Source organism: Vombatus ursinus, unplaced genomic scaffold (genome assembly GCF_900497805.2).
Source record: "Vombatus ursinus unplaced genomic scaffold, bare-nosed wombat genome assembly UNPS02014832.1, whole genome shotgun sequence".
Taxonomy (NCBI): domain Eukaryota; kingdom Metazoa; phylum Chordata; class Mammalia; order Diprotodontia; family Vombatidae; genus Vombatus; species Vombatus ursinus.
The window spans coordinates 13,333,419-13,347,428 of record NW_020954610.1 but is presented as its reverse complement, the minus strand read 5'-3'; the positions used below and the strand labels follow the sequence as shown (position 1 = coordinate 13,347,428).

Below are 14,010 nucleotides of genomic sequence, written 5' to 3'. Positions count from 1 at the left end.
TACTAACTTTGTGACCCTGGACAAGTCCCTTAATCTCTGTTTGCCTTGGAAGCAACTAGGTAGCTCAGTGGGTAGAGCACTGGGCCTGGAGTCAGGAAGACCTGAGTTCAAATCTGGTCTCAGACACTCACTAGTTGCATGACCCTGGTCAAGTCACTTAACCTCTGTTTGCCTAATCCACTGGAGAAGAAAATGGCAAACCATTCCAATATCTTTGCCAGGAGAATTCTGTATGGGATCACGAAGAACTGGACACAACTGAACAACTGAAAAACAATATTGAAGTAGTCTTCAGAATACTTTTTTACAAACAGGTTCATGACTTCAAGGTTTAGAAAGAAAAGAAGCTTAAAGTCTCTAGACATGTTGCGCTTGAGGTATTGGTAGGATATCTAGGTCCAGTTAATCTGAAAGCAGCTAGAAATGTTGACCTGAGGCTCATAAAGAGAGGTCAGGGCTGGAAGGATAGATTTAATATGTAGAAGTAGAAAAGGACCAAAGACAGACCCTTGGGGAACATCCACATCTAGAGATCAGAAAATGGACAAAGACCCCAAAGAAAAGATTAGAGAAGTAGAAGAATCAGTCGATAAGCATTTATTAAGTACTCACTATGTGCTAAGTGTTAGGGATATAAAGATGAAAATAAAACATTCTTCATACCAAGGAACTTAGATTCTACTAAGGAAAATAATCTGTATACATATAATTAAATATAAAGTAAGTTGGGGGTGGGGGGGCAAGTGGGGCATTAGCAGCAAAGGGAACCAAGAAGAGCCTCATGTAGGAGGGGGCACTTGAACTGAGCTTTGAAGGACGCTAGGTATTTTAGGATATGAAAGGAAAGAGTACTGTCCAGACATGAAGGGCAGACTACAAATACATGGGGACATGATACAGCATGTCGTGTGTCAAGTAGGCCAATTTGACCCAAATAGGGTGTGACGGGGAGAAATGTGCAATATTCCTAGAAAAGCCGGAGTCAGATTACAAAAGGCTTACTTTTTTTAAAAAATAAGTTTTTATTGATATCTTTTTTTGACATCACCATAGTTTCCTTCAGTACTCCTCCCTCTTGCCCTCCCAGAGAGCCATCCCTTATTTCAAATAGTATTTTTTAAAAGACAAAAAGAAAAAAAATAAAATAAAAGACAAAAAGAAAAAGGGGGGGGGGGAATCAGCAGAACAGCAACGCATTGGGAAAAGTCTGAGAATAAATACAATGTACAACATTTGGGGACCTCCCAGCTCTACAGAGGGTTAGGGTGGGAATGTCTTCTCAAATCTCTTCTTTAGAGCCAAACTTGTTATTTATAATTTTGCAACATTTATAAAAGGCTTTCATTGCTAAGCAGAGGAGTTTGTATTTTATTCTAGAGATTATAGGGGGCCATTGGAGCTTGTTTGAACATGGGAGTGACATGGCCAAACCTAGGCTTTAGAAATATCACTTCAGTTCAGGAGATTGTATTATAATGGGGAAAGATTTGAGGAAGAGATACCAATTAAGAGGCTGTGGCAGTAGCCTAAGCTAGAGGTGATAAGGGCCTGAACTAGGCTGACAGCCTTGAAAGGAAAGAAAAAGAGACTAATGGCAAGAGAGGTTGTGGATTTGACGAATGAGTGGAGATGTGGCATGAAGGGAGAATTAGGAATCTAGAATGACTCCACAGTTGTGAAATTAGGGAACTAGAAGGATAGTAGTGCTTTTGATATAAATAAAGGTCAGAAGAGACGTGGGTTGGGGGGAGGAAGGCAGATGAGTTTAGTTTGGGGCATATTAAATTTGAAATGCCTATAGGACATCAAATTGGAAATGTCCAGTGGTCAGCTGGTGATGTGAAAGACTAGAGTTCAGGAGAGAGGCTGAGATTATATAAATAGATTTGAGGGTTATCTGGGAGACAGAGCCTTGGGATTACATATGCACATAGGGAGTGGTGGAGCAACCAGATAGGTAGGAAGAGAACCACAGGAGAACCATCTTGAAAACACAAGAAAGAGTATGAGGAGATGAATTGGGAGGAGAGGGTGGTCACTGGGGTCAAGTGCTTCATGCAAAAAAAGTCAAGAAAAATGAAGACTGAGAAGAGGCAACTGATGTCATTGGTCACTTTGGAAAAAGAAGTTTGAGGTGATGAGAGTCATGAAGTCAGAATGTAGATTATAAGGAATTTAGAAAGGAAGTAAGAGGCAGTGAGTGAAGCTGGGTGTTTCTGGTGATTTGGCTGTGAAAAGGAGGGAAAAGAATTATAACATGAGGGGACAGTAGCTTTAAGTAAGAATTTTATAAGGATGGGCTTTTCTGTGTAAGCAACAGTGAAGTTTCCAACAGATAAGGAGAGATTGAAGATTAGAGAGAATAAGAGGTGATAGTTGAGGAAAGGTGGCTACCAAGAGAGGAGCCAGTATGAAGGAAACAGGATCAAGGAGACAGTAACTAGATTCATGGAACCAAACATTTCAAAAACAAAGGTAGTATCTCCTGCTTGGGACTATGGCAGGTTGAGTAGGAACACTACAGGTTAAATGACACATTGGTGTTTAGTTTTCAGGTGTCAGGTGCTTCATCCTTTGTAGCCCAGGTCGACTTCTTGTCTAGTTCAAGCTTTCTTCATTTCCTGAGTCACCTGTATAACTTCACTCAAGTCACATAATGTCACTGACGTTCCATTTTCTTCTTTGTAGAATGAGAAAGTTGGATTAGATGAGCTGTAAATTCCCTTCCACCTCTAAATCCTGTGAACTTTAAGTTCCAGGTTGGCTTAAAGTTTGCACTATAAAAAACCAGCACATTCCACCTTCCCAGTTTTAGAGTGGTACAGGCAATCTTCAGACTGACACAGGGCCCTGGTTCTGCTCCCTTACATCTCCAGGTAAGGTAGCCCATGGGGATCGCCTTCACGAGGAGATACCTGGAGCTTACCACATTCTGAATATATCTTCATCTTTGTCAGAAACAAGTTTTGGGTCACTTGTGAAAGAACGGTGCCAAATACCTTGTTGGCAGCTTCTAGGCCTGGGAAAGAAACTTGGTCATTAGCAGTTTGGCAAGGAAGGTGTTCCTGCTGCTACTGAAAAGTTGTTATTGGCATTTAATTGATTGGCGCCTCTCCTGTTTGTTACAACTCTCACAAGTGCTTCTCTCATTGGGTTCTTTTAAAAGCCTTTTAAGATAGACATGGCAGAGAATGTTGTCCCCATTTCATAGATGAAGAAACTCAGTCCTGGAGAAGTGATATGACTTGCGTGGCAGGGCTGAGACAAAAACATACTTCAAGTGTTCTTTCCACTTCAGCAGGCTCTGTGTGTGGGAATTCTTCAGTAAACACTATTCCAGTGAACTGGAAGTTCACTGAAGCTTGACTTCAGTTAATCAGTTTAACCTTCACTTATTTTTTAAATACATTAATCCAGTACACTACATACCTTGAACATTCCAATGAATTTGGGTTATTTTACTGTATGTGAATTGGGGGGGGGGTTCTATTGCAGAGAATTAACAGTTTTATTTACTATTTTTCTGTAGTATGAAGTTTATTTTCTTTTGACTTTATTAGCATTAGCAGCAATCCTTGGAGCAGTACCATTTCTGGGAACGTATTGGGCAGCAATACCGGCAGTCCTGGACCTGTGGCTTACTCAGGGAGAAGGATGTAAAGCCGTCTTGCTTCTGGTTTTTCATCTCCTACCAACCTACTTTGTAGATACTGCAATCTACTCTGATATATCAGGGTAAGTATTTCACAAAAGGGAAAGCAGTATTAGTTGTAATTATATCAATGTCTTCACATCTTGATAAAAATTCTTTTTACTCCCTTGTGTTTCTGTTACCATTGTAAAATTTTAATGAAAACTGACTTCATAAAATAGGGCTATTTATGTTACTGAAGAAACATATTTGGTGTATAAATAGACTGCAGTGATACTGAATTATGTGCAAAAGTTGACATAAAAAATAACATTCAGGAATGTATGAGGAATCAACAAGCATTTATTAAATGTCTGTTCTGTGCCAAGGATTGTATTAGACATTGAATTGGAAAGTAAAATGAGCCAGTCATGTGCCAAGAGTGAGAGATAACAGACAGATTGGGTGCTGCAGTTACCCTTGAAATGTGAAGACTTCTTATTTGTTGGGGGAATGCAAGAAAGATTCTTTAAAGGAAGATACAGATGTGAATTGGCCAGGTTGAAAAAATGGGGATGAGTTATAATCTGCACCATTGGAGTGAATTACCCACATCAGTGTGATCACAGATCCATTGAAGAGTTAAAGTAAGAAAGTATATAATTGAGTGTCAGAATAAGTGAAAATTGTCGGCAGACTCATGTTTTAGTAGTATTTTCTATGGAGAAAGAAATATTACCAGGTGTATGCGAGAATGAAGAGTCAATATTTTATTTCAGAACCTTTCCATTAAAATAACTTTTTAAAATCAAATATCCACATCTTTACATAATTTTCCTTGTCCCATCTAATAATTTCAGCTGTTTTGTTGTTGTTTAATTTTGGTCCTGACCTGTGAGGAAGTCCAAACATAGGAATTCCATTGACGCAGATCAGCAACTTAACTTGCAGTTTTAGAGTTGCCCAGGGCAGCAGAGGTTAAATGGCCTGCCCATGTCAAAGAAGCAAGCCACAGGCATTCCCTTACTCCGTGGCTAGCCTTTTATTTGTTACATTACTCTATCTCTTGGTTTCAACATAAATATTTAATTCTGACATGTAGCAATTCCATTTCAGCCCATATTCTCTTATAACATTGTACCTTCTGGGGACAAAGAACTGGATTTCTCTTTTAAAAATATTTTTTTTCTATTCTAAAGTGTTTGTAAATGTTAAAGTTTGGGGATTTTTTTTAAGGCAGAAAACTTTAAAAAGTAGTCTATGTCAGAAGCCTATGATAGTTTATAAATTCTGCTAGAAACCTGCTACAACAAAGAAAACATTTCCTATATTAATTGAGCATTAATCAGAGAGGGAAGGTTGATTAGAACCAATGTAATGTTCAAGGAGAAACATCTCTTTGATTATAAAAAGACCACCACATTGTTTTGCTCTTATCTGGAGACTTACACAGCTTCTTGCCTATGTATGTGCACACACAATAGTAACCCTTCTTACATCCAAGGAAAATGAAACAGAGAAAACCACAGGAAGAATCCTTGTCCCCTAAAATAAAGAACAGAAAAAGATGATTATTTAAGAGTGCTCTAAACTGGTTAGGAAAGCTAAAGAGGCAAATCAATGCCTTGACTTCTCTCCGGTAAGTTGGAAATAGACTAGTAAAGACTCTTGCTGCTAAATTGCTCTAAAGAAAAATCAGAGGAGGAGAATAGGTCACAGATTTGCAGCACACGAGGCCTGGGGAATTTTGATATATTGAGCACAAGCAAAAGAAAGTTAGAGGTTTCTCAAAGTACAAAGAACTAGAATTGTAGTAGTGATTGTTTAACAGGTAAAATATACTGGAAAAGGATATTTCATTTTTACCCTGGCATTATATTTCCTCAAACCTTGCTCTTAATTTTGAATCATATTACTTATAATTAGAAAATAATAAATATTTATTCTGTTATTTTAATAAGATGTTTAAAGGAGGATGGTATTTGACTGGCATCATTGGGGAATGAGGCATTTTATGTGTGAATTTTCTATATAATTGAAATATACTCTTTTGACCTTTCTGTCTCAGAGCACTTGAGCTTTGTAGTGGTCATTTACAGCTTTGAAGACTTTTTCATACTTACCTTGAATTTCATTACTTGATTCTGGATGGTTCAAATTGCCAGAAGTCTGATCATCAAAGAAGTGGGAAGTGGGTTTTTTTGTTTGTTTTTTGGAGAGACTGGGCCTGCAATTTCATATTTGTTTATTTATTTATTCATATTTCAATTGCATAAGAAATTGCAAATGAATAAACTCCCTCTAATAATATATCTGCTCTTCAGCTTACAACCTTGAAGACTTGCCTGGATTGTGGGTCATTATTGTGGCTTTTTCCATTAAAATAACGTAATGGAATTGTGTTATACTGACCTGTTAACCCATGCAACTGTATTCTTCAGACACCACTGTTCCACTGGAAACAATGATCCAAATCATAGAAGTTATGTCCTAGGAGTAAATAATCAGTTTCTCTAATACTGATCTTCCCATTCAAACTTATAAAGTTATAATAAAAATCACAGACCTCATGGACATGAAACTTCTGTAAATTAACCTGATTACAGTCAGCTCTCAAATGCATACATGAATCAGTTATGTCATTGACTTGGAAAATTCTCCAACAATGCATATCACAACTCATCCTTGGTTGTCCCATCCTGTGCCAATCTTGCCCATGTCCTCCTATAAATTCACCATGAGTTCCCCACCCCCCACTCCAATCTTATTTCCTTACTTTCTTCTCAAATTTCAATTAACTGCATTAATTGGGGAAGGAGTGGAGAGATAGTGGTGCTGAGGATTAAACATTTCCTATGCTGTTTTTATAATGAATTCATGATTTAAATTTACTCTTAAAATGTATGCTTTTTATATCATTATTTTTGTAGAATAAGATCACATAGCTTGTTTTCAAATTGTCGTGAATTTTTTGTTGTTTTTTTTTTAATGTTTTCTTAAAAAGTAAATTTATATTGAACAACAGTACAATCAGCTGAACTTGCTTAGTAATTATTGACATTTAAATTAATTTCAGTGCATAAACTATAGTGATTTTTCAGGAATTCCCTGTGTGACCTCCTTAGCATTCTTTCTCATTTACTTTTCCCCTTAGGGTTGTAGATAGTTTTTATTTTACTTTTCTGGTTCATTTTTTTTAGACTACCTTGTATAGATCTTAACAGATTTCCCTGTATATATCATACCTGTTAGTCCTAATTACATTATAGCAGTGGTTTTCAAAAATTTTTTTGTTCAAAGCACAGTATTAATTCCCATAGGGATTTTTTTTCCCTTTCTTTGTATCCCTAGTGATTAGTACACTGCTTGGCATATAGTAGGTGTTTAATATGTACTTATTGACTGATCAACTGACCATAGGAATCACAGCACAATATAAAAGAGTCAAGACATTTAAGTATGTATGAGATTGTAAGTATAAGTTCTACACAATTCCAACACGCTTAGCTAAAACTTAATGTACACCATTTGAGAACCACTGCATTATAATATCTACTGTGTAATGCACTCCATTTGGACTTTTATGTTGCTTCCAGTTTTTGTTTTTACAAATAACATTGCTATGAAAATCTTTTTATAGATAGCTCTTTTGTTTTTTATTACACTTTCAGGGTATATTTCTAGCCATGGAACTATTGTGTCAAAGAGTGTAATTTTTTTTTTAATTTTTTTTTTAATTTTCAGTTCCAAATTCTCTCCCTCTCTTTATCCCCTCCCCCACTCATTGAGAAGTCAAGAAATATGATACCCATTATACATGCAAAACATATTTCCACATTAGCCATTTCAAAAAAAAATATGATTAATTTTGTAACTTGTACTATGTATTGTCAGATTTCTCTCCAGAAAGATATTTAAAATGTAGAGTTAGACCAACAATAGATAAATGTACCTGTTCCTCCTCAGCCTTGCTAGCATTGCATTTAGTTACTTTTAATCATGTTTGCTCATTTGATGAGTGATGTGATGCCTCAAAGTAGTTTTCATTTACATCGCTGTTTATTAGGAAAGTTGTGTTTTTTGGGGGTTTTTTTTTGAGTGATTATCAGGATGGTCTGTTTCCTGTTTAAAAAATTCTTTTCATATGCTTTGGCCATTTATTTGACTAGAAATTGCCATTTTGACTTTTTAACAGTTCCTTAGTTTTTAGATGTCAAGTTTTTAAAAGCCATGTTTGCCCAACTGATATATCCTTTCACATGTAATCTGTTTATGTTATTATTCCAGAGGAGGCCATCCTTACTTGACGGGTTTAGCAGTGGCTGGTGGAGCATACTACCTAGGCCTAGAAGGAGCGATCATTGGCCCTATACTTCTCTGCATACTCGTAGTTGCCTCTAATATCTACAGTGCCATGTTACTAAGTCCTACAAACCCCACGCCCACCCCAAGTCAGACACTGGGTCCTCAACAGACACAACAGTAAGTTGAGGTAGAGAAATATCTCTAAACTGAGTGCTAATATTGAAATATAACTGATGTTTTTGCTCTTTTCCATGAGATTTGATTTAGTCAGTCGAACAGCAGATAAAATACTTGAGTGTCTATACTGTATTCAGAGCTGTAGAGAATGTGAAAAAAAAAAATATGTAGCCTAGCCCTGCTTTTGAGAAATTTATAGTCTTGTTCGTCTTGTTCAGTTGAAGCCAAACAACAAATCTGTTGTGAGGCTGTTTTAAAATCCTCTTAAATTTATGTTCTGTTTGTGCATCCTTCATTAAATTATTGAGTGTAGAGATCCCCTGTGAGTTAGAGTTTTAGAGCTGGGTCTACATTAAACTCATAGTTTATAGGCTAAAGGAAAAGAGAAATGAAGTTTTTGTAAAAAGAATAAAAGGAGAGAGAGGTATTCAGGTACAAAAAGCTTTTTTTTAATTCACACCTGGCCCTTTTGTTGCTTTTGCCTCTTGATAACGATAATAAAATGAAATGTGGCTATTCCTTATTTAATAAAATAAAAAGGCACTGCCTTTTTTCCCTTGGTCAAAAAAAGTGAGATCCCAAAAGCACATCTAACACAACATTATCTAAGTTGTAGGTTGAAATTAAAATAATTTTACAAAAGATTTTGACCAGCTTACCCATGTAACCTAACCAGAGAGTTAAAAATTCATTAATTCTGCTATCTAGTTAGGTCCTTGCTTCTCAGGGATTAGGCACTACTCCTACACACACATTTTTTTGTATCTCTGATAAGTACTTTTAATTTGCATAAAAATAAGTGTTATGGGGGGGGGTGGCTGTTACTAGGCTGAATATTCAGCTCCCTGTGATAAATTTGAAGCTAGGAGGTTTTTCAGATTGCTTTCACAGTTTGCTTCAATTTGATTTCAAATTTCTGTATTGGAAAAAGGGTGAAAGGTAGTATAGTATATTGGAATGAGTATTGATGGAAAAATCGTATTGAACTGGTTTTGTCATGGTTCTACCAGGAATGATATTGAGGAAGATGCTTCCCTCCTCCAAATATATTTCCCCTTTAGGAGCTGAACTAAATGAACCCCTTCCAGCTTTAATATTCCACGTTTTATTCACCTATCCTTAGCTATAATTAATATTTCCAAAAAGATTGTCAAATGGCCTAAAATATTGTATATTTTGTATCAACTTCTTCCTACGTCTTTACCTCAAGCAGGATATTTTATGTATCTCTTAGATGGAATACCTGTGAATTCAAAATTACCTATGTTAAATATCGTTAGTATTTTCAAAGGGCATCAAAGGTAAGAGTGCCTGAAAAGTGTTTTTATCTAGAAGTGCCATTAATAAGCAAGTGTTCTGGTATACAAGTAAGTGTTAATTTAAGCTACCCAAAGCTATGGTACCCAAAAAGCCTGATAGAGTTTATAAGTAGATTTGCCTTTAGTTGCAAAAACACAACTCTGTTTAAATATGATTTTTTTCCCTAAAACATGAATAGGTTTTTGTTTTTTTTTCAGAATGTAAAAATATGTAGGGATACAAAATTCACTCAGGAAAGGTTCTTAGGGCCATAAACACAAAATCTCTCAGCACTGTGGTCCTTGAGTCCTAGTATATTCACCCTACCTGAAAATAGGCAAAGAGATGGAGCTATGCTGAGAATGCCTGGCAGGGCATTAGGGACTATTAGACAAGTAGCAGCAAGTGTGCTTTTCCCTCACCAAGAATGTCTGCCAGGGCAAGCTCAGCCTTCCCTAAAGCCAAAAGAAGCCATGTGCATCATAAGCAATTCCACCCCCACCCACCTAACAGTTTCCATTTTAATAGCCTTTGGATATGTTCATTACAGGTATAAAAGGACTATAAATTTTTAATTGATTCATAATCTGTCAGAGATGGAAGAGACATCCAACCCATCTCTGTTGTTTTTTTTTTTAATAGGTGGGGAAACTGGGTCTTTACTGTCTGTTTTGGTTTAGGTAAATATAAGTATAGTAATATAAAAAGGAGTTTCTTTCCCTGCTGTTAGATTTTCTCTTGAAAAATAAACAGTTGGGGCAACTAGATGGCGCAGAGCACCTGCCTGGAGTCAGGAGGACCTGAGTTCACATCTGCCCTCAGACAGTTATTAGCTATGTGACTCTGGGCAAGTCACTTAACCCCAATTGCCTGAAAAAGAAAAAATTAAACAATTTTCCTTGAAGTAAAGACATTTTCTTATGTTACTACTTTCAGAAGAATTTCTGAAGATCCAAAATCATCAGAGTGATACTTGCACCAACTTCTTTAAGAAATTCTCCTTCAGTTGAATTCAGAACAGCAATGGACTTCTTTCCTCCCAGCTGTAATGATCAAGGAAGGTCCAGTGAAGAAGCATTTTGGAAAGACAATGTGTGTACTGGCTTATTGCAAAAAAGAACAGATGCTGCTGGTGGCTTTGTTTATTAACATGCAACTTTACAACAGAGAAACTCATTTGATGACTTATTTTTTAGAAAATGACCTTGAAAGCTTTTAAGTTATACACTGGAGTCATGGCTGTTACCTGCTCGAACAACCAATATGGATGTTTTCCTTTGTGGTAATCAGTTTTGTTCAAATGCCTTTGAAAAGAGCAAAATCATAGCTGTTTTTTCCTGAAGTGTCAAGGGAAATGAAGGATATATGTGCTTACAGTAATTTTAAGAGCTCTAACGTACCTGTTATTAAAAGTGCATATAACATAATTAATTTATTCTGCTTTAAGAAATTTGTTTTAAAATATTTCTATAATAACCACTTTTCCATGAAGAGTGCTTTCAAGAAACTTAAGAGATTTACAGCATTCAACCGTGTGAAGAAGAAGGATGATAATCTTTCCATCTTCTTTCCCTTCCTCTTTACCATTGTTAAAAAACAACAAACTGGTATGAAAACATCTGACTTGGAATTTAAATTTTTACTCCTAGGTGACCCAGAAAGATTTCCCCAAGGATAAAAATGTAGCCACATTCCTGATATTGAAATGAAGTACTTTTTTGGGCTGCTTTTGCTAGACCTGCAATTATTTTTAAAAATACAATGTACAATTATGCATTTTCCCCTATGTTTTAAATGGGAATCTCAAGTATAATAATGGTTTGATTTCTAAATCCAGATTTTCTTCATATTTGAAATTCTGCTCACATCGTTTATTTTATTTATTTATTTTTAATAATAATGCCTTAAGTTTATAACTTTTTAGAGCATTGTTATTACTGTTACTATTTTTCATCCACACAGATTGAGATAAGGTATAGCAGGTATTTATTGTCTCTATTTTACAGATAAGAATATTAAGGGCATGCATCGTTTTATGGCTGGAAGGGATCTCAGTCATCAAATGCTACCCCCTTGTTTTAAAGATGAGAAAACTGAGGCCCAGAATAGTTATTGCCCAGCCTCTCATATGTGGTAAAGCAGTGGTGTTGGCATTGGAATCCAGGTCTTCTGACAGAGAAAACTGATACACTTTCTGCTATAACACACTGACTGCCTAGTGAATGCTTCAGAATATATAATTTAATCAATATGGATACTTCCTGCCAATTTATAACACTTCCACATCTTAGTCTTTATTAAAAGAGTCTCATAAGGTGTTATGGCCATAAAACTTTAATTAACTAGTAGCCAGCTTCCGGGTGATGATGAGCCTCTCTGAATTTAGTTGAGCTTGTCTTTGGTTGGCTAAAACCTTCCAGGGCTTGTACTCCATTTGCATATCTTTTGAGAGTCAGGGTCATCTCCTTACCACAGTGGAGTATAGGAAGAGGATTTCAGAAAACGGACATTTTTATAATATTTTCAGTTGGTTTAAAAAGCCTATGGCGTTTTTGTTTTTCTTCCTTCATGATTTACTCAGTTGGTATCAGCATTAAACCAGATTTTAATAGATGGCCATTCTGTAGTTTCTTCCACAAAACACTAGATCCTTTAAATTTAATTCTCCATCTAGATAATACTCAGTTGAGTGCAAAAATTACAAAAGGTGATCCTACTCTAGTACATCAGTCATGAGGGGTTTGTTTAGACTTCAGGTAAGTTATCAAATAAATGACAGACAAAATAAAAATTGTTCAAAGAAATATTCCATTTGCTGTCTTGAAAGTTGCACAAAACTAGGCTATAGAAAATTTGTTACATTAAGGACTTGTCTAGAGGTCCCCAACTGTAGAATAGCAGGCTGATCTTTCTGACTGCAGTCCCATTTTCTATTTATGCCTCTTCTATTTACAGCCTGTGTGACCTAAGGCAAGTAACATTACCTCTGTGGACCTCCGTTTTTACCTGTAAAGTGAAGTAATCTAATTAATTAGATGATTCCCTAGTTCTCAATTCAATGATTCTTTGCTTTTCAGTTGGTACTATTCTCACCTTAATATGTTGTCCAAAATACGTGTCTCCAATATTCTTATATCAAGGAAAAGAAAACAGGTTTAAAAGTATCGTGAATTTCCTTGTAAAATTTTTAAAAATAAAAATGATGGCATGTTTGGTACTGATAAATCAGAACTCACCAAGAAGCAGTTAAACATGCCTTTATGCTACTGCAGAAAAGAAATTGTTAAATTTTTTAAAATAGCCTGAAGTTACCAATGTGCTCTTTTTCTGAGGTCTATGAATTGGAACTTTTCAGATGTTTACTTGGTACATATAACATACTATGCCAAATGCAGCTCTTGTATTTTTACTTTGAATGTGTGTGTGTGTGTGTTGTGTGTGTAGACAGGGTGCGTGTACGTGTGTATATGTATATACATGCACATACACACACACACACACACACACACACACACACACACACACACACATATCTCTACACTAATGATATGATATAAGAGTAAATTTAAGGGATCTGCCCAAGGTCTTTTCAGTGTCTATCCACCTTTCACCCTTCAGTCTTCATTTACTGAGCTCCAACCTGAGTGCATGGCCTTAGCTCTGCTCTTAGCCTCTAGGCTAAGGAAGATACAAAGATGAATAAGGAAGTAACTGCCCTCAAGGAGTTTCTAATCTTAAAGTGGCCTTTGTTCAAGACAAAATTTTTAATTCTACATAAATAGGGTTCAAATACAAATATTTTGTTCAGTGACTACAGATGATTCTATAATGGTAATTAACACACACGTACATCTATAGAACTACTAGACGGCATACAAAACATTCTTTATTACCACTCTTAAGAATTACTTAATTTCATAACAAGTTGTAAATTGAATAAGAAACACAGATGGCAATAGCTGTCCCCACAACATTGGTTATATTAATTGAGCATTTATTAAGAAGCAGCCTGGCACAGTAAGTAAAAAGCAAGCTTTGAAGCCTGGAAGACCTGGGCTCATGTTCTACCTTTGGCATTATACCTGTAAGGACCCTGAGCAAATCACTTAACCTTAGTGTTCTTCACAACTTGATGAGACCATAAATTACAATGAACATATCAGCCTGACTTGATAGAGGTAGTTTCCTTACCTGGAAGATCTCTATACCAGTGAGATCACAGAACCAGTCCCTAATCCTTTTATTGAGTTCTTGCCACATATCTGTAGGCCACTGTACTGAGTGTTGGGCTAGATTCAGAAATGAAAAAACACAGTTCCTACCCTGAAGGAGCTTTGAATCTGGCTAGGGTAAAAGTGTGTACACAAGGAAGTGTAATGTAAGTTCTAACAAGATAAACAGATAGGAAAGTTCTAACAAGATGAGAGATTGGGGAAGAAGATGATGTATAACCTTTGTGTTCACCCCCATATTAAGTAAATGTGGCCCATCTTCTAATATTCAATTGCTATATTATACATTATATAACTATAGTTACTATTTTCACAAGACCTTTATTTGCTTCTATTAAAAATCCCTAAATCATCTTATAGGAGAGT

The 14,010-nt window shown here is 36.1% G+C and overlaps 1 protein-coding gene across 2 annotated transcripts in view; it reads left to right on the top strand.

The window, feature by feature from the left end:
* Positions 1-10,843, top strand: part of LOC114025897 (transmembrane protein 245-like) — an 85,140-nt gene extending 74,297 nt beyond the window's left edge. The window contains exons 15-17 of one of the 2 annotated variants that reach the window (XM_027839411.1): positions 3,561-3,735; positions 7,919-8,113; positions 10,349-10,843. In XM_027839411.1, coding sequence (XP_027695212.1) covers positions 3,561-3,735; positions 7,919-8,113; positions 10,349-10,382 — 404 coding nt within the window. In that variant the 3' untranslated portion in view covers positions 10,383-10,843. Of the gene's footprint in view, positions 1-3,560; positions 3,736-7,918; positions 8,124-10,348 lie in introns of both variants that reach the window. The other variant, XM_027839412.1, reaches the window with a different exon arrangement.
* The last annotated feature ends 3,167 nt before the right edge of the window (positions 10,844-14,010 follow it).